This window comes from Oncorhynchus gorbuscha, linkage group LG03, assembly GCF_021184085.1.
Source record: "Oncorhynchus gorbuscha isolate QuinsamMale2020 ecotype Even-year linkage group LG03, OgorEven_v1.0, whole genome shotgun sequence".
Lineage (NCBI taxonomy): Eukaryota > Metazoa > Chordata > Actinopteri > Salmoniformes > Salmonidae > Oncorhynchus > Oncorhynchus gorbuscha.
Window position 1 is genome coordinate 52,040,901 of NC_060175.1, and position 20,561 is coordinate 52,061,461.

Sequence of the window (20,561 nt, forward strand, 5' to 3'; positions counted from 1 at the left end):
ACAGAAGAGAGAGGGGAGAAACAGGGGGAGAGAGAGAGGGAGAAACAGGGAGAGAAACAGAGGGAGAGAGAGAAACAGAAGAGAGAGGGGAGAAACAGAAGAGAGAAAGGGAGAAACAGAAGAGAGAGGGGAGAAACAGAAGAGAGAGGGGAGAAACAGAAGAGAGAGGGGAGAAACAGAAGAGAGAGAGGGAGAAACAGAAAGAGAGAGGGAGAAACAGAAGAGAGAGGGAGAAACAGAAGAGAGAGGGGAGAAACAGAAGAGAGAGGAGAAACAGAAGAGAGAGGGGAGAAACAGAAGAGAGGGGGAGAAACAGAAGAGAGAGGGGAGAAACAGAAGAGAGAGGGGAGAAACAGAAGAGAGAGGGGGGAGAAACAGAAGAGAGAGGGGAGAAACAGAAGAGAGAGGGGAGAAACAGAAGAGAGAGGGGAGAAACAGAAGAGAGAGGGGAGAAACAGAAGAGAGAGGGGAGAAACAGAAGAGAGAGAAACAGAAGGGAGAAACAGAAGAGAGAGGGAGAAACAGAAGAGAGAGGGGAGAAACAGAAGAGAGAGGGGAGAAAACAGAAGAGAGAAACAGGGGAGAAACAGAAGAGAGAGGGGAGAAACAGAAGAGAGAGGGAGAAACAGAAGAGAGAGGGAGAAACAGAAGAGGAGGGGAGAAACAGAAGAGAGAGGGAGAAAACAGAAGAGAGAGGGGAGAAACAGAAGGAGAGGGAGGAGAGAAACAGAAGAGAGAGGGAGAAACAGAAGAGAGAGGGGAGAAACAGAAGAGAGGGAAGAGAAACAGAAGACAGAAGAGAGAGGGGAGAAACAGAAGAGAGAGGAGAAACAGAAGAGAGAGGGGAGAAACAGAAGAGAGAGGGGAGAAACAGAAGAGAGAGGGGAGAAACAGAAGAAGAGGGGAGAAACAGAAGGGGGGAGAAACAGAAGAGAGAGGGAAACAGAAGAGAGAAAACAGAAGAGAGGGGGAAACAGAAAACAGAGAGAGGGGAGAAACAGAAGAGAGGGGAGAAACAGAAGATAGGGAGAAACAGAAGAGAGAGGAGGGATAGAGAAACAGAAGAGAGAGAAACAGGGAGAGAGAGGGGGGAGAAACAGAAGAGAGGGGAGGGGAGAAACAGAAGAGAGAGAGGGGAGAAACAGAAGAGAGGGAGAAAAACAGAAGAGAGAGGGGAGAAACAGAAGAGAGGGAGAAACAGAAAGAGAGAGGGGAGAAACAGAAGGGAGAGAGAGGGAGAAACAGGGAAGAGAGGAGAAACAGGGAAAAACAGAGGGAGAAAACAGAAGAGAGAGGGGAGAAACAGAAGAGAGAGGGGAGAAACAGAAGAGAGAGGGGAGAAACAGGGAAGAGAGATGGGAGAAACAGAAGAGAGAGGGGAGAAACAGAAGAGAGAGGGGAGAAACAGAAGAGAGAGGGGAGAAACAGAAGAGAGAGGGGAGAAACAGAAGAGAGGGGGAGAAACAGAAGAGAGAGGGGAGAAACAGAAGAGAGAGGGAGAAACAGAAGAGAGAGGGAGAAACAGAAGAGAGAAACAGGGAGAGGGGAGAAACAGAAGAGAGAGGAGAAACAGAAGAGAGAAACAGAAGAGAGAAAAACAGAAGAGAGAGGAGAAACAGAGAGAGAGAGGAGAAACAGAAGAGAGAGGGGAGAAACAGAAGAGAGAGGAGAAACAGAAGAGGAGAAACAGAGAGGAGAGAGAGAAACAGAAGAGAGAGGGGAGAAACAGAAGAGAGAGGAGAAACAGAAGAGAGAGGGGAGAAACAGAAGAGAGAGGGGAGAAACAGAAGAGAGAGGGGAGAAACAGAAGAGAGAGGAGAAACAGAAGAGAGAGGGGAGAAACAGAAGAGAGAGGGGAGAAACAGAAGAGAAACAGAAGAGAGAGGGGAGGGAAAACAGAAGAGAGAAACAGAAGAGAGAGGGGAGAAACAGAAGAGAGAGGGGAGAAACAGAAGAGAGAGGAGAAACAGAAGAGAGAGGAGAAACAGAAGAGAGAGGGGAGAAACAGAAGAGAGAGGGGAGAAACAGAAGGAGAGAGGGGAGAAACAGAAGAGAGAGGGGAGAAACAGAAGAGAGAGGGGAGAAACAGAAGAGAGGGGAGAAACAGAAGAGAGGGGAGAAACAGAAGAGAGGGGAGAAACAGAAGAGAGAGAGGGGAGAAAGAGGGGAGAAACAGGGGAGAGAGAGGGAGAAACAGGAAAGAGAGGGGAGAAACAGGGGAGAGAGAGGGGAGAAACAGGAGAGGGGAGAAACAGAAGAGAGAAACAGGATAGAGGGGAGAAACAGAAGAGAGGGGAGGGGAGAAAAACAGAGAGAGAAAACAGAAGGGAGAAACAGGGGAAAAAGGAGGGGAGAAACAGAAGAGAGAGGGGAGAAACAGAAGGGAGAAAAACAGGGGAGGGAGAGAGAGAGGAGAAACAGGGAGAGAGGGGAGAAACAGGGAAAAGAGAGGGGAGAAATGGGGGAGAGGGGAGAAACAGGGAAGAGAGGGGAGAAACAGAAACAGAGAGGGGAGAAACAGAAGAAACAGAAGAGAGAGGGGAGAAATAGAAGAGAGGGAGAAACAGAAGATAGAGGGGAGAAACAGAAGAGAGATAGGGGAGAAAACAGAGGGGAGAAACAGAAGAGAGAGGGGAGACAGGGGAGAAACAGGGGAGAGAGAGGGGAGAAACAGAGGAAAAGAGGGAGAGAAACAGGGGAGAGAGAGGGGAGAAAGAAGGGGAGAAACAGGAAAGAGAGAGGGGGGAGAAACAGAAGAGAGAGAAACAGAAGGGAAGAAACAGGGAAGAGAGGAGAATAAACAGGGAAAAACAGAGAGGGGAGAAACAGAAGAGGGGGGAGAAACAGGGGAGAAACAGGGGAGAGAGGGGAGAAACAGAAGAGAGAGGGGAGAAACAGAAGATAGAGAGGGGGGAGAAACAGAAGAGAGGGAGAAACAGAAGAGAGAGGGGAGAAACAGAGGAGAGAGAGAGAGAGAAACAGAAGAGAGAGGGAGAAACAGAAGAGAGAGGGAGAAACAGAAACAGAAGGAGAAACAGAGAGGGGGAGAAACAGAAGAGAGAGGGGAGAAACAGAAGAGGAAACAGAAGAGAGGGAGAAACAGAAGAGAGAGGAGAAACAGAAGAGAGAGGGGAGAAACAGAAGAGAGAGGGGAGAAACAGAAGAGAGAGGAGAAACAGAAGAGAGAGGGGAGAAACAGAAGAGAGAGGGGAGAAACAGAAGAGAGGGGGAGAAACAGAAGAGAGAGGGGAGAAACAGAAGAGAGAGGAGAGAAACAGAAGAGAGAGGGGAGAAACAGAAGAGAGAAACAGAGAAACAGAAACAGAAGAGAGAGGGGAGAAACAGAAGAGAGAGAAGAGAGAAACATAAGAGAGAGGGAGAAACAGAAGAAACAGAGAGAGGGGGAGAAGAAGAGAGGGAGAAACAGAAGAGGGGAGAAACAGAAGAGAGAGGGGAGAAACAGAAGAGAGGGGGAGAAACAGAAGAGAGAGAGAAACAGAAGAGGGAAGAAACAGAGAGGGGAGAAACAGAAGAGAGAAACAGGGAGGGGAGAAACAGAAGAGAGAGGGGAGAAGAACAGAGAGAGAGGGGGAGAAACAGAAGAGAGAGGGGAGAAACAGAAGAGAGGGAGAAACAGAAAAGAGAGAGGGAGAAACAGAAGAGAGAGAGGAGAACCAGAAGAGAGAGGGGAGAAACAGAAGAGAGAGAGAGGGAGAAACAGAAGAGAGGGGAGAAACAGAAGAGAGAAACAGGGGAGAGAAACAGAAGAGAGGGGAGAAACAGAAGAGAGAGAAACAGGGAGAAACAGAAGAGAGAGGGAGAAACAGAAGAGAGGGAGGGAGAAACAGAAGAGAGAGAAACAGAAGGGGGGGAGAAACAGAAGAGAGAGGGGAGAAACAGGGAGAGGGAGAAACAGAAGAGAGGGAGAAACAGAGAGAGAGAAACAGAAGAGAGAGGGGAGGGAGAGAAACAGAAGAGAGGGGAGAAACAGAAGAGAGGGGAGAAACAGAAGAGAGATGGGAGAAACAGGGGAGAGAGGGGAGAAACAGAGGAGAGAGAGGGGAGAAACAGAAGAGAGGGGAGAAACAGAAGAGAGGGGAGAAACAGGGGAAGAGGGGAGAAACAGAAGAGAGGGGAGAAACAGAGGAGAGAGAGGGGAGAAACAGAAGAGAGGGGAGAAACAGAAGAGAGGGGAGAAACAGGGGAAGAGGGGCAGGGGGAGAGAGAAGGAGGCGTGTTAGTATCAAGCAGGTTAGTGCCACAGCAGTTGGTTACAGACGAAGAGGTTGGGAGCACACAGTCATAGAGTGATCACACAGCTGTTATGAAGTGCTCATAAGGGAGATATAAGAGGTCAGAGTGTGGCTGTGTGACGTGGCCAGGGGCCAGGGGATGTCACAAGCAGAATGCTGCTGATAGAAGCAGCTTCAGAGTTAGGGGCAGAGCGAGTGAGTGAGGGAGGGCAGCAAGGCATCCATGGGCATCATGTTTGCCACATCAGTGGGCAAGCTTCGGCTCAAAGGCGAATTATGGAAAAATGTTTTCAACAGTCTTGTCATGTGTGTGTGTGTGTGTACATATTGCTGTGTACTCACCATCATCGCTGTTGTGGATGACAGAGATGGTGTCGGGAGCAGGTATGTCCACCAGGGGGGGCTCACAGTGGGGATCACTGAGAGAGAGAGAGAGAGAGAGATTTGAGTTTGAATAGGGGTGGGAAAATTAGCAACTGGTGAAACAGCTGGTCATGCAGCACAACTGAGCAGATATGTACATGTGTGAGGGTGAGGGTGTGTGTGTCAGTGCGTAAACCATGTGACCCCCTACAGCTGATAAAAACACGCATTTCAGCTAAAAGAGCTCATGTGTTTATGAATGAGAGGATGAAAGATGAAATGGTTTCAATATGACATCAGATACTTCCATTCATCTAGTTACAAACAGACACTTCAGGTCTGGCCAGAGACGGAGAGATCTTCCTCACCGGAGAGATCTTCCTCACCGGAGAGATCTTCCTCACCGGAGAGATCTTCCTCACCGGAGAGATCTTCCTCACCGGAGAGATCTTCCTCACCGGAGAGATCTTCATAACTAGGGGGGGATCTTCCTCACCGGAGAGCTCTTCATAACTAGGGGGGATCTTCCTCACCGGAGAGCTCTTCCTCACCAGAGAGATCTTCCTCACCGGAGAGATCTTCCTCACCGGAGAGATCTTCCTCACCGGAGAGATCTTCCTCACCGGAGAGCTCTTCCTCACCGGAGAGATCTTCCTCCCCGGAGAGATCTTCCTCACCGGAGAGATCTTCGATGTTACTGTAGTGTCTCTGGGATGGCCGGCATGCCTCCCTACCTGCCACTTCTACTGTTACACTAATGGACTGGTCCAACCTAGGCCAGGATTCCAGAGGTGTGTGTGTGTGTGTGTCTTTTGGGCCTAAGTTCAGCACTCTCTGGGTAAGTAGATCCTTCTGGCTCCTCTGGGCTGGACCCTTAAATCATTACACCCCCCCACCCCCAAAACCCTTCACCATCCCCTCGTCCCGTCTCTACCCCTCCCTCCCTCCCACACACACACACACACACACACACACACACACACACACACACACACACACACACACACACACACACACACACACACACACACACACACACACACACACACACACACACACACACACACACACACACACACACACACACACACAGCTCACCAGTTCTCCTCAGTACTAAACAGGTCCCTTGTGTCTACCTCACTACTCGTATAGGGGCCCCTGCACCTCTCTGCCTCACACACACACACTGTCCCCTACTCCTGCACCCCCACTCACCAGTACTCATCAGTGGCCCCTGGGCTGATGTAGACGGGCCCCTGCAGGTCCCGTGGTCCGGGGAAGACCCCGTCGTGGTGGATGATGATGGTCTTGATGAGCTCGTTAACGTGGGCCTGGCAGGACACCTGGTCACAGCTCTCTGGGACTGACATCAGTGTGGGCCCGAAGCAGATGGCCAGGTTATAGGGATCCATCATGTTGTCCTCACTGTACCGGGACAGGCTGGGGAGAGAGGACAGCAGGTTATAGGGATCCATCATGTTGTCCTCACTGTACCGGGACAGGCTGGGGAGAGAGGACAGCAGGTTATAGGGATCCATCATGTTGTCCTCACTGTACCGGGACAGGCTGGGGAGAGAGGACAGCAGGTTATAGTGATCCATCATGTTGTCCTCACTGTACCGGGACAGGCTGGGGAGAGAGGACAGCAGGTTATAGGGATCCATCATGTTGTCCTCACTGTACCGGGACAGGCTGGGGAGAGAGGACAGCAGGTTATAGGGATCCATCATGTTGTCCTCACTGTACCGGGACAGGCTGGGGAGAGAGGACAGCAGGTTATAGTGATCCATCATGTTGTCCTCACTGTACCGGGACAGGCTGGGGAGAGAGGACAGCAGGTTATAGTGATCCATCATGTTGTCCTCACTGTACCGGGACAGGCTGGGGAGAGAGGACAGCAGGTTATAGTGATCCATCATGTTGTCCTCACTGTACCGGGACAGGCTGGGGAGAGAGGACAGCAGGTTATAGTGATCCATCATGTTGTCCTCACTGTACCGGGACAGGCTGGGGAGAGAGGACAGCAGGTTATAGGGATCCATCATGTTGTCCTCACTGTACCGGGACAGGCTGGGGAGAGAGGACAGCAGGTTATAGTGATCCATCATGTTGTCCTCACTGTACCGGGACAGGCTCATGTTGTCCTCACTGTAGACAGGCTGGAGAGAGAGGACAGCAGGTTATAGGGGAGAGAGGACAGCAGGTTATAGGGATCCATCATGTTGTCCTCACTGTACCGGGACAGGCTGGGGAGAGAGGACAGCAGGTTATAGGGATCCATCATGTTGTCCTCACTGTACCGGGACAGGCTGGGGAGAGAGGACAGCAGGTTATAGTGATCCATCATGTTGTCCTCACTGTACCGGGACAGGCTGGGGAGAGAGGACAGCAGGTTATAGGGATCCATCATGTTGTCCTCACTGTACCGGGACAGGCTGGGGAGAGAGGACAGCAGGTTATAGTGATCCATCATGTTGTCCTCACTGTACCGGGACAGGCTGGGGAGAGAGGACAGCAGGTTATAGTGATCCATCATGTTGTCCTCACTGTACCGGGACAGGCTGGGGAGAGAGGACAGCAGGTTATAGGGATCCATCATGTTGTCCTCACTGTACCGGGACAGGCTGGGGAGAGAGGACAGCAGGTTATAGGGATCCATCATGTTGTCCTCACTGTACCGGGACAGGCTGGGGAGAGAGGACAGCAGGTTATAGCGATCCGTCATGTTGTCCTAACTGTACCGGGACAGGCTGGGGAGAGAGGACAGCAGGTTATAGGGATCCGTCATGTTGTCCTCACTGTACCGGGACAGGCTGGGGAGAGAGGACAGCAGGTTATAGGGATCCATCATGTTGTCCTCTCTGTACCGGGACAGGCTGGGGAGAGAGGACAGCAGGTTATAGTGATCCATCATGTTGTCCTCACTGTACCGGGACAGGCTGGGGAGAGAGGACAGCAGGTTATAGGGATCCATCATGTTGTCCTCACTGTACTGGGACAGGCTGGGGAGAGAGGACAGCAGGTTATAGGGATCCATCATGTTGTCCTCATTGTACTGGGACAGGCTGGGGAAAGAGGACAGCAGGTTATAGTGAGGGTTAAGCACGAACACACACACGAACGCACACACACCTTTATCGCATTCCTGTTGAAATCATTACCCATCATCTGTGTCCGTGTCTCTGTGTGTATACGACTGCAATGTTTAAACCAGAAAGAGAGTGTATGTGTGTATGTGTGTGTGCGTGTGTGTGTGGGTGGGTGGGTGCAGGACTGTAATGTTTTAACCAGGATTAGTGGAAAGCAGGGTTCCATTCCCTCAGGCTACATAATGTGTTATAAAGCTCTCAGGCTACAGAATGTGTTATAAAGCCATTAGACAACAGAATGTGTTATAAAGCCCTCAGGCTACAGAATGTGTTATAAAGCCCTCAGGCTACAGAATGTGTTATAAAGCTCTCAGGCTACAGAATGTGTTATAAAGCCCTCAGGCTACAGAATGTGTTATAAAGCCCTCAGGCAACAGAATGTGCTATAAAGCCCTCAGGCTACATAATGTGTTATAAAGCTCTCAGGCTACATAATGTGTTATAAAGTTCTCAGGCTACAGAATGTGCTATAAAGCCCTCAGGCTACATAATGTGTTATAAAGCCCTCAGGCTACAGAATGTGCTATAAAGCCCTCAGGCTACAGAATGTGCTATAAAGCTCTCAGGCTACAGAATGTGCTATAAAGCTCTCAGGCTACAGAATGTGCTATAAAGCTCTCAGGCTACAGAATGTGTTATAAAGCCCTCAGGCTACATAATGTGTTATAAAGCTCTCAGGCTACATAATGTGTTATAAAGCTCTCAGGCTACATAATGTGTTATAAAGCTCTCAGGCTACAGAATGTGTTATAAAGCCCTCAGGCTACATAATGTGTTATAAAGTTCTCAGGCTACAGAATGTGCTATAAAGCTCTCAGGCTACAGAATGTGTTATAAAGCCCTCAGGCTACAGAATGTGCTATAAAGCTCTCAGGCAGTTCATTACCTCTTTCAACTGCCTGGTCTCTTGCTGTTTTTCTATTCCAGAGCCCATAACAACCATGCATTGGATTGGTGCTTTAAAGGGAGTTTCCGACCCAAAAGGTCTGCAAGTCCAATCTTGTGTGGATGAGTGCACTCTCGGGGACAAGGCTAGACAGTCTGACCACACTCTCAGCCCCCCCCACATGGTATGGTGACAGAGAGCAGATGATAAGCCATGGGGGAGGGGGGGGAGGGTAGAGAGGGCCAGGAGTGTTGGGGGTCATGTTGAATCACTTGGACAAAATGGACCAGCTCCAAACAGGTTTTATCATAAGAGGCCTGTCTGGGTGCTCAGGTTACACTCCTCTCCCTCTCTTTTTCTCCTCCCTCCTTCTCTCTCTACCTCCACCCCCAGAGTGGAGGGTTTAGTCATCAAAGCTGAGAGGCCCCTTGTAGGTGTGTGTGTGTGTGTGTGTGTGTGTGTGTGTGTGTGTGTGTGTGTGTGTGTGTGTGTGTGTGTGTGTGTGTGTGTGTGTGTGTGTGTGTGTGTGTGTGTGTGTGTGTGTGTGTGTGTGTGTGTGTGTGTGTGTGTGTGTGTGTGTGTGTGTGTGTGTGTGTGTGTGTGTGTGTGTGTGTGGTGGCAGTAGTAAAGGGTGACTCTGGCACGTGTCCTGCATGACACAGTGGAGAGCTGTAAGGGCGGACAGATGCAGAGCAGCCATTTATACCAGCATGGGAAACACACACACACCTCATTCTGGCAATGATAGTGAAACTGGGTGGGGAAACCACATGGCTAGACGCAGACCGCAGAGAGGGGAGGGAGGGATGAAAGGGAAGGATAGAGAGATGGGAGACTCTGAATAGAACATTCCAGATTAGCCCGAGCACAGCTTTGGTAGTGCAGTGGGGTCACCTGTAGTGTCACTCACGGACCTGTGGTAACGTTCCATTTGTGTTGTAATAGCGTTAGTGCAGCATTACTCACTAGTTGAGGAAGGCAAACAGGTATCTCATGACGATGAGAGTGTTGCTGGGCAGAGACAGCAGAACCTTCCTGATGTGGACAGCCCTCTCCTGCAGGTTCTCCATAGCTGAAACAGAACACACACACACACAAAGGGTAAACACATACATACGACACACACACACACACACACACACACTCACCACTGGACAGTGGTCTTTTTTGTAGGGTACGATCATGGAAAAGGCGTGGCGCTGGGGGAGACTCACAGACACAGGATATGAGGTCATGGAAGACTTCCTTGGGGAAGAGGGCGTGATCCAGGCCTCTGAAGTAGAGCTTCAGAACGCCAGCGATGGAGTCCATGTCGTGATCATTCTGATCCCCCGCCAACGGGTCCTCACCTACAGACAGAGGGGGAAGGGAGGAGGGAGGAGAGAGAAAAAGAAAGAGGAGAAAGAAAAGACATTTGGGGGGTTAAAGAAGAAGTATTGTAAGATGAGCAGGTCCTTCTGTTTATGCTATCGCTGCAGCTGGGATTTCTGGGTAGTGTAGTCTTGCCTCTCTCAAAGGAGTTCTTGATGTCGTTGACCTCCACCTGAGAGCCAGACACTCTGAAGATGCCCTCATGGTGCAGACCTGCAGGGAGAGAGCGAGAGGGGGAGAGAGGCTTTAAATTCTACAACCACCTGAAAAGGAAGCGATTCCCAAACGTTCCATAACAAAGACATCACCTACAGAGAGACGAACCTGAACAAGAGTCCCCTGTGCCATCACAGCAGAAAGAAATGGGCAACCAGTGAAGAACAAACACCATTGTAAATACAACCCATATTTATGTTTATTTATTTTCCCTTTTGTACTTTAACTATATGCCCATCGTTACAACACTGTATATATATATACATAATATGACATTGGACATGTCTCTATTCCTTTGGAACTTTTGTGAGTGTAATGTTTACTGTTAATTTAAAAAAAAAATAAAATAACTTTTGTTTATAATCTATTTCTCCTGCTTTGGCAATGTGAACATGTTTCCCATGCCTATAAAGCCCTTGAACTGAATTAAACTGAGAGTGAGTGAGCGAGCGAGAGAGAGAGAGAGAGAGAGAGAGAGAGAGAGAGAGAGAGAGAGAGAGAGAGAGAGAGAGAGAGAGAGATGTTACCGATCGTCTAGACAGCAGACAGCAGACAGCCGACACAGGCTGTTCATTATTCTGTTGTATTTTAATTATTTATATTGCAATACTTAAAGTTATTCTATTATTATTATTATTAAAGCCAACCACAAAACACCTGTCCACACAGGCAGAGCCAAAGCCAGTCATTGGCACAGCCAACAGAGACACAGCCAGTCGTTGACCTATTCAACAGAGACCCAGCCAATGAGAGCACTTAGCAGGGCGTCCTCACCATGGCGACTGATGAAGCGGATACAGCTCTCCACCATCAGAGGGATGACCTGGCCAGCCTCCTGAGGGAGAGGAGGAGGAGGAGAGGGGGGTTAGAGGAGGAGAGAATACGCAGCGGAGGTAACCAGGGGAGGGGGTGGGTGACAGTGGAGGATCATAGCAAAAGACTCCCACTAGGGGAGCTAGACTCACTGGATGTTATAATAAAACTGGCATCTATCTCTTCTGATATGGTCCTTGGGAAGTCCCTACCCCATTAAAGTGGCAATGTACAATGGCTAAGGTAAGGTTTAAGGTTAGAGTTAAGCTTCGGGTCAGGTAAGGGATATCGTAAGGTTAGGGTATGGGGTTAGGGGAGGGATGTCCCAAGGATCCAGGATAGCACTGACCCTTCTAATAGGGTACAGTCTAGACCTAGCAAGAGAATGGCATGGGGAGTGTGCATCATATGTGGACAGTGAGTCCAGGACAAAGGTAAAAAACCCATACGCAGAGAGAGCAACTCTGAATGGAGAGAGAAAATTACCTGCTTCCGTAATGCAGAGTTCCTCCTGTCACTGGAGAGAAAGAGAGAGAGAGAGAGAGAGAGAGAGAGAGAGAGAGAGAGAGAGAGAGAGAGAGAGAGAGAGAGAGAGAGAGAGAGAGAGAGAGAAAGAGAGAAAGAGAGAGAGAGAGAAAGAGAGGGAGAGAGAGAGAGAGAGAGAGAGAGAGAGAGAGAGAGAGAGAGAGAGAGAGAGAGAGAGAGAGAGAGAGAGAGAGAGAGAGAGAGAGAGAGAGAGAGAGAGAGAGAGAGAGAGAGAGAGAGAGAGAGAGAGAGAGAGAGAGAGAGAGAAAGAGAGAGAAAGAGAGAGAGAGAGAGAGAGAGAAGGGAGAGAGAGAGAGAGAGAGAGAGAGAGAGAGAGAGAGAGAGAGAGAGAGAGAGAGAGAGAGAAAAGGTGAGAGGGTGAGAGAGATACTCTCTATACTGAGAAAGTTCAAGTGAAACAAAGATCATACCACCCCCGACCAAAAATGCTAACCTCTCACCATTTACCAATAAAAGGGGAGGCTAGCATTTCTTTCCGGGGGTATGATCTTTGTCCTCTGTAACTTTCTCACTCATCCTTATTCAGGATTAATTCATGAGTATCCATAATCATGGTAGCATCCACATGAACGTAAAAGTGTTCAGAAACATTCTATTCGTATTTACAATAAAAGTGACTCCAAAATGACAAAAAAATACATGATTTACCATTCATTTATATTGGGTGACATACAGTGCCTTCAGAAAGTATTCACACCCCTTTCCTTTTTTTCACATATTGAGGAAGGTGGAATTAAAATGGGTTTCATTTTTTTTTTGTCAACGATCTACACAAAATATTTTCTAATATCCAAGTGGAAGAAAAATGTGAACATTTTGTAAAAAACAAAAAAACTAACAATAAAACACTAATACACAGTGGGGTAAAAAAGTATTTAGTCAGCCACCAATTGTGCAAGTTCTCCCACTTAAAAAGATGAGAGGCCTGTCATTTTCATCATAGGTACACTTCAACTATGACAGACAAAATGAGAAGAAAAAAAATCCAGAAAATCACATTGTAGGATTTTTAATGAATTTATTTGCAAACTATGGTGGAAAATAAGTATTTGGTCACCTACAAACAAGCAAGATTTCTGGCTCTCACAGACCTGAACTTCTTCTTTAAGAGGCTCCTCTGTGCTCCACTCATTACCAATATAAATAGCACCTGTTTGAACTTGTTATCAGTATAAAAGACACCTGTCCACAACCTCAAACAGTCACACTCCAAACTCCACTATGGCCAAGACCAAAGAGCTGTCAAAGGACACCAGAAACAAAATTGTAGGCCTGCTCCAGGCTTGGAAGACTGAATCTACAATAGGTAAGCAGCTTGGTTTGAAGAAATCAACTGTGGGAGCAACTATTAGGAAATGGAAGACATACAAGACCACTGATAATTGATAATCTCCCTCGATCTGGGGCTCCACACAAGACCCTGTGGGGTCAAAATGATCACAAGAACGGTGAGCAAAAATTCCAGAACCACACGGGGGGACCTAGTGAATGACCTGCAGAGAGCAGGGACCAAAGTATCAAAGCCTACCATCAGTAACACACTATGCCGCCAGGGACTCAAATCCTGCAGTGCCAGATGTGTCCCCCTGCTTAAGCCAGTACATGTCCAGGCCCATCTGAAGTTTGCTGGAGAGCATTTGGATGATCCAGAAGAAGATTGGGAGAATGTCATATGGTCAGATGAAACCAAAATATAACTTTTTGGTAAAAACTCAACTCGTCGTGTTTGGAGGACAAAGAATGCTGAGTTGCATCCAAAGAACACCATACCTACTGTGAAGCATGGGGGTGGAAACAACCTGCTTTGTCGCTGTTTTTCTGCAAAGGGACCAGGACGACTGATCCGTGTAAAGGAAAGAATGAATGGGGCCATGTATGGTGAGATTTTGAGTGAAAACCTCCTTCCATCAGCAAGGGCATTGAAGATGAAACGTGGCTGGGTCTTTCAGCATGACAATGATCCCAAACACACCGCCCAGGCAATGAAGGATTGGCTTCGTAAGAAGCATTTCAAGGTCATGGAGTGGCCTAGCCAGTCTCCAGATCTCAACCCCATAGAAAATCTTTGGAGGGAGTTGAAAGTCCGTGTTGCCCAGCAACAGCCCCAAAACATCACTGCTCTAGAGGAGATCTGCATGGAGGAATGGGCCAAAATACCAGCAACAGTGTGTGAAAACCTTGTGAAGACTTATAGAAAACGTTTGACCTCTGTCATTGCCAACAAAGGGTATATAACAAAGTATTGAGATAAACTTTTGTTATTGACCAAATACTTATTTTCCACCATCATTTTCAAATAGATTCATTAAAAATCCTACAATGTGATTTTCTGGATTTCTTTTCTCATTTTGTCTGTCATAGTTGAAGTGTACCTATGATGAAAATTACAGGCCTCTCTCATCTTTTTAAGTGGGAGAACTTGCACAATTGGTGGCTGACTAAATACTTTTTTGCCCCACTGTATCTTCATTAGATAAGTATTCAAGCAACTAAGTCAATACATGTTAGAATCACCTTTGGGAGACATGAATGGGCTAAGGTGATGTGGTCAATAGTTTGCTGACTCATAAGGTCTGTCTCCTGTTACTTCCAGATGAAGCTGAGGGCTTCTCATTACCAAAACATGATAATAAGTTAATTCTAATGTATCGTCAGTGGGTGTGAGAACCTTAATTTCTAATTTGAATGTAACTTTCATTATTTACTAGGACCACCTATTGTATAGGTGAAAGCAGTAGGGGTTAAGTAGGGCTGGTCAATAAACCTATTGTATAGGTGAAAGCAGTAGGGGTTAGTTAGGGCTGGTCAATAAACCTATTGTATAGGTGAAAGCAGTAGGGGTTAAGTAGGGCTGGTCAATAAACCTATTGTATAGGTGAAAGCAGTAGGGATTAAGTAGGGCTGGTCAATAAACCTATTGTATAGGTGAAAGCAGTAGGGGTTAAGTCTCAGCCCAGTCAAAACTGTTCGCTGCTCTGGCCCCCCAATGGTGGAACAAACTCCCTCACGACGCCAGGACAGCGGAGTCAATCACCACCTTCCGGAGACACCTGAAACCCCACCTCTTTAAGGAATACCTAGGATAGGATAAAGTAATCCTTCTACCCCCCCCCCTTAAAATATTTAGATGCACTATTGTAAAGTGGCTGTTCCACTGGATGTCATAAGGTGAATGCACCAATTTGTAAGTCGCTCTGGATAAGAGCGTCTGCTAAATGACTTAAATGTAAATGTAAATGTAAATGTAAATGATTACAGCTGTGAGTCTTTCTAGCTAAGTCTCTAAGAGCTTTCCAAACCTGGAGAGTGGAACATTTGCCATATATTTTCAAGCATATTTAAATCAAAACTGTAAACTCGGCCATTCACCGACTTCTTGATAAGCAACTCCAGTGTAGATTTGGCCTTTTTCTCTAGGATTCTGCCTGTGCTTTGCTCCATTACGTTTTTTTTTTATCCTGAAAAACTCCCCAGTCCTTAACGATTACAAGCATACCCATAACATGATGCAGCCACCACTAAGCTTGAAAATATGGAGAGAGGTACTCAGTAATGTGTTGCAATCGATTTGCCCCAAACATAACACATATTTTTCTGTATTACTTGGGTGTCTTGTTGCAAACAGGATGCCTGTTTTGGAATATTAAAATGTTGTACAGGCTTCCTTCTTTTCACTCTGTAAATCAGGTTTGTATTGTGGAGTAACTACAGTGTTGTTGATCCATCTTCAGTTTTCTCCTATCACAGCTATTAAAGTCCCCATGGGCCTCATGGTGAAATCCCTGAGCAGTTTCCTTCCTCTCCGGCAACTGAGTTAGGAAGGACGCCTGTAACTTTGTAATGACTGGATGTATTGATACACCATCCAAAGTGTAATTAATAACTTCACCATGCTCAAAGGGATATTCGATGTCTGCTTTTTTATTTGTATCCATCTACCAATAGGTGCCCTTCTTTGCAAGCCATTGGCAAACCTCCCTGTTTTTTGTGATTGAATCTGTGATTGAAATTCACTGCTTAACTGAGGGACCTTACAGATAATTGTATGTGTCGGAGATAGAGATGTGATAGTCACTCAAAAATCATGTTATGTTCATGTTGTGTGTATTGTTATGTGTATTGTATGTGTATTGTTATGTGTATTGTTGTGTGTATTGTGTGTGTATTGTTATGTGTATTGTTATTGTTGTGTGTATTGTTATGTGTATTGTTGTGTGTATTGTTGTGTGTATTGTTGTGTGTATTGTTATGTGTATTGTTGTGTGTATTGTTGTGTGTATTGTTATGTGTATTGTTGTGTGTATTGTTATGTGTATTGTTATGTGTATTGTTGTGTGTATTGTTATGTGTATTGTTGTGTGTATTGTTGTGTGTATTGTTATGTGTATTGTTGTGTGTATTGTTATGTGTATTGTTGTGTGTATTGTTATGTGTATTGTTGTGTGTATTGTTATGTGTATTGTTGTGTGTATTGTTGTGTGTATTGTTGTGTGTATTGTTGTATTGTTGAGCACATTTTTACTCCTGATCTCCTCAGCTTTTCATTTTTAATTCATTTGTAAAAAATAAAATTAAAATTAAAAGAAAGATATACAACAAAAATACTTTGACATTATGGGGTATTGTGTGTAGTAGGCCAGTGACAACAATGATATACATTTAATCCATTTTAAATTCAGGCTGTAACACAACAAAATGTGGAATGAGTCAAGGGGTATGAATACTTTCTGAAGGTACTGTAATCTGAAACACAACCAAAACAAAACAAACAAGCATCCAACAAGTTTGTAGAGTCGCAATCTTGATGTAGTGACTGTGTGCTCGGAATATGGGACCAAATACTAAACTCTTGATTACTTTAATACAATATAAGTACATTTGTCCAAATACTCTTGACACCTTCAAATGGGGGGACTAAACACATGAAGTGCCTTCATTTCAAAATGGTAAAACAGAAAAATACCCTCAACTAAATGATCATATTCTGCACAGTTGCCTCATTATGAAATATTTGAATCCAAATGCAAATTGCTGCAGTATAAAGCCAAATGAAACGTTTAGCTTCACTGTCCAAATAAATACGTAGGGGAGTGTATGTGAACACACACACACACACACACACACACACACACACACACACACACACACACACACACACACACACACACACACACACACACACACACACACACACACACACACACACACACACACACACACACACACACACACAATGTGCGCTAACAGAATAATGAGTATGTGTCCATAAATACACCCTTGTGGACAGTCAAACAGACTGTAGAGTCTACTACAGGACCTCCTGATGGGAAGTGTGTGTGTTTCCTTCCTTCACCTACCTGGCAAGACAACAGTCAGTCTTCTGACCTAAAGCAGGGAAGACACAGGAAGAGGGGGAGGGGAGAAAGCGATAGAAAAAACTGTTATAGCAGAGGGAAATGGCCACAGCAAACTGTTACATACTTCCCCTGGTATACACACACACAAACACATGCTAACAAACAAACACACAAACACACACACACACACATGCTAACACACACACAAACACAAGCTAACACACACATACACACGCTAACACAGACACGCTCTAACACACACACGCATGTTAACACACACACACACACACACATGGTTTTCCTATAGGAGCCATAACTCCAGCTATCCCAGAGGATCACCCCCTCCAATCCACAGCTGTGCTCTTCCTCCCTCCCAGTCAACACATACATATCCTATCCCCCCTGCCCCTTCCTGCTCCCCAGTGTGGCCCTTCGTGTGGCCCAACAACCGCCTGCTCTCTGTGGCCTCCCCAATCCCCCGTCCTCCAATCCCTGCTATGCACTGCTCTCTCACAGACACACACACACACACACACACACATCTTTCTCACACGCTATTGGAAACGTGTTCAAACTATTTGTCCCAGCAGTGACATGCTCAGTTAAAAACATCCAGTTGATGCCATCTGTGACTGTGTGTGTGTGTGTGTGTGTGTGTGTGTGTGTGTGTGTGTGTGTGTGTGTGTGTGTGTGTGTGTGTGTGTGTGTGTGTGTGTGTGTGTGTGTGTGTGTGTGTGTGTGTGTGTGTGTGTGTGTGTGTGTGTGTGTGTGTGTGTGTCTCACTCTCTCCCAGAGTCTTCTGTATCAGCTCATGTTTGGCCTCCAGTTTGGTGATCAGGTTCCGCCCCTCCAGAAACTCCTTCAGTTTCTACAGTGCAGAGAGAGAGGGGGGGGGGGTGACGTTAGTAACTGTGCACAGTGTTTGAGTATGTGTCATCAACACATCACTAACCCCTCCTTAGGCAGCGCGTGTGGCGTGTGAATGTGCCCATCACCACGGCAACACCTCACTGACTCTTCCCTGAGCTGAGCGTGTGTACGTGTATCACCATAACACCCCGCTGTCCTCAACCCTGCACGTCTCTGCTCTGTTATTGGTTCTTACCGTGAAGTAGAACTGCTCCGTCTCCTGCTGATTGGCCCGTCTCTTGGCCAGGCTGGGCTTGCTGAGGAATGATTCGCTCATGGTGGATTTGACCGACTCCATGGAGTTGCTGTGGTGGAAACACTCGCTGACGTCATAGTCCTCCACGGTGACCATGTCCTGGATGGTCGACAGAGTGGCCTCCATAGTCTTCTTCACCTAGAGAGAGGGAGAGAGGAGGGGGTGGGGGAGAGAGAGAGAGAGAGAGAGAGAGAGAGAGAGAGAGAGAGAGAGAGAGAGAGAGAGAGAGAGAGAGAGAGAGAGGGAGGGGAGGAGAGAGAGAGAGAGAGAGAGAGAGAGAGAGAGAGAGAGAGAGAGAGAGAGAGAGAGAGAGAGAGAGAGAAAGAGAGAGAGAGGGGAGGCGAGAGAGAGTGAGAGAGAGAGAGAGAGAGAGAGAGAGAGAGAGAGAGAGAGAGAGAGAGGCGAGAGAGAGAGAGAGAGAGAGAGAGAGAGAGAGAGAGAGAGAGAGAGAGAGAGAGAGAGAGAGAGGTTTCATAACTCGGGTTTACAGATGTTTACATTTGACATTTGTGTCACTTAGCAGACGCTCGTACCCAGAGCGACTTACAGTTAAGTGTTTCCATCTTTAAGATAGCTAGGTGAGACAAGCACATATCTCAGTCATAGCAAGTACATTAATCCTCAATAAAAGTAGCTATCTGCAGAGTCAGAGCTGGCTAGAAGACTGTGAATGTAGACAAGGAAAGAGTGTTTTTTTTCCCCTTTTCCTTTTCTTGGTTCTCTTCGAAATGTGGGTGAAAACGGTGTGAGTGGGAAGCCTCAGCCAAATCCAAACTGTCCCGGACAAACAGAGGAGGCTACGGGAAGACGCAGTGAGAGAGGAGGTTCGGAGGAGGAGGTGAAATGATGGAGTGATGAAGGGGGAGATGGGGGAGATGAAGAGGGTAAAATAGAGGGATGAGGCAGAGGAGTGCAGGTCTCAACCTCCTCGTTCTCGATCGTGAGGGTGGAGAGACGGGACTGCAGCTGCTGACACCTCTGGAGTAATTCCCCTTCTAATGGCTGCTGGGCACAGACTACCCCCATCTAGAAAGACAAAGAGAGGGAGAGCAAGAGAGCAAGAGGGAGAGAGAGAGCAAGAGGGAGAGAGAGAGAGCAAGAGGGAGAGAGAGAGCAAGAGGGAGAGAGAGAGAGCAAGAGGGAGAGAGAGAGAGCAAGAGGGAGAGAGAGAGAGAGAGAGCAAGAGGGAGAGAGAGAGAGAGAGAGAGAGCAAGAGGGAGAGAGAGAGAGAGAGCAAGAGGGAGAGAGAGAGAGAGCAAGAGGGAGAGAGAGAGCAAGAGGGAGAGAGAGAGCAAGAGGGAGAGAGAGAGAGCAAGAGGGAGAGAGAGAGAGAGAGAGAGGGAAAGAGAGAGAGAGCAAGAGGGAGAGAGAGAGCAAGAGGGAGAGAGAGAGAGAAAGAGGGAGAGAGAGAGAGCAAGAGGGAGAGAGAGAGAGAGAGAGCAAGAGGGAAAGAGAGAGAGAGCAAGAGGGAAAGAGAGAGCGAGAATGAGGAAGACACAGACAATATGTTTACAGCTGAGATCCACATACTGGTCACCCCAGGCGCATTCATAGTAAAAATAAATAAATCATAGTACATATTCTAGTGTTCTACCAATCATGTCACAGGGGAAAACTGTCTTTGCCAACTGAAGTTAAATCTTTGTTGATGTTCTATCACAAATGGACCTGGTGGTTTCATCGTTACGGATTCTGGATTTAAACTCACACACTTACTAACCCCTCCACCCCCCACCCAACCAGCCCAACCCCCACAGCACGTATACCCCCCCCCCTACCGTGTCTCCCATGTGTGACTGGAAGTCGAAGCGCATGGGGGGACAGAAGACGTTGTTGTAGGTTTCCATCAGTCTCTGCTTGTCCCCGTTGGGCTCCAGGCTCTCTACTGCCCTCTCCAGGCCCTCCAGACCGCTGTGTTTAGACGCCTCCACGTTCATCTCCGCTGACAGGTAGGTCCGCAACGCACGGTGGAGACTGGCATGGTAGCCCAGGTCACAGCACTGACAGAGAGAATGTGGTGGGGGAGACAGACAAAGAGAGAGAGAGGGAGAGAGAGAGAGAGAGAGAGAGAGAGAGAGAGAGAGAGAGAGAGAGAGAGAGAGAGAGAGAGAGAGAGAGAGAGAGAGAGAGAGAGAGAGAGAGAGAAGGAGAGAGGGAAAGAGAGGGAGAGAGAGAGAGAGGGATGTTCAATTCAGCAGAAATAGCTCAGAAAGGCAAGGGTAAAATCAAAGCAATACATCTTTGGTAATGAGATATTCCCGTGGATGTCCATTCAAAAATGCTACATGCTACATCGTCATTCATAATAGTGAGGGTATGCTACATGCTACATCGTCATTCATGATAGTGAGGGTATGCTACGTGCTACATCGTCATTCATGATAGTAAGGGTATGCTACATGCTACACTGTAATTCATGATAGTGAGGGTATGCTACATGCT

At 47.2% G+C, this 20,561-nt stretch overlaps 1 protein-coding gene across 6 annotated transcripts in view; it reads right to left on the reverse strand.

Annotated features, from left to right (window-relative positions):
- Positions 1-20,561, reverse strand: part of LOC124031521 (SLIT-ROBO Rho GTPase-activating protein 2B-like) — a 153,956-nt gene that overhangs the window by 15,359 nt on the left and 118,036 nt on the right. For 3 of the 6 annotated variants that reach the window (XM_046342857.1, XM_046342856.1, XM_046342858.1), the window contains exons 7-18: positions 19,898-20,119; positions 19,044-19,145; positions 18,060-18,257; positions 17,738-17,822; positions 16,955-16,982; positions 11,538-11,568; positions 11,013-11,073; positions 10,158-10,235; positions 9,800-10,000; positions 9,618-9,723; positions 5,832-6,056; positions 4,596-4,672 (exon numbers count right to left, since the gene is read on the reverse strand). In XM_046342857.1, the coding sequence (XP_046198813.1) occupies positions 4,596-4,672; positions 5,832-6,056; positions 9,618-9,723; positions 9,800-10,000; positions 10,158-10,235; positions 11,013-11,073; positions 11,538-11,568; positions 16,955-16,982; positions 17,738-17,822; positions 18,060-18,257; positions 19,044-19,145; positions 19,898-20,119 (1,414 nt within the window). Of the gene's footprint in view, positions 1-4,595; positions 4,673-5,831; positions 6,057-7,347; positions 7,556-9,617; positions 9,724-9,799; positions 10,001-10,157; positions 10,236-11,012; positions 11,074-11,537; positions 11,569-16,954; positions 16,983-17,737; positions 17,823-18,059; positions 18,258-19,043; positions 19,146-19,897; positions 20,120-20,561 lie in introns of those variants that run through there. The other 3 variants (XM_046342859.1, XM_046342862.1, XM_046342861.1) reach the window with 3 other exon arrangements.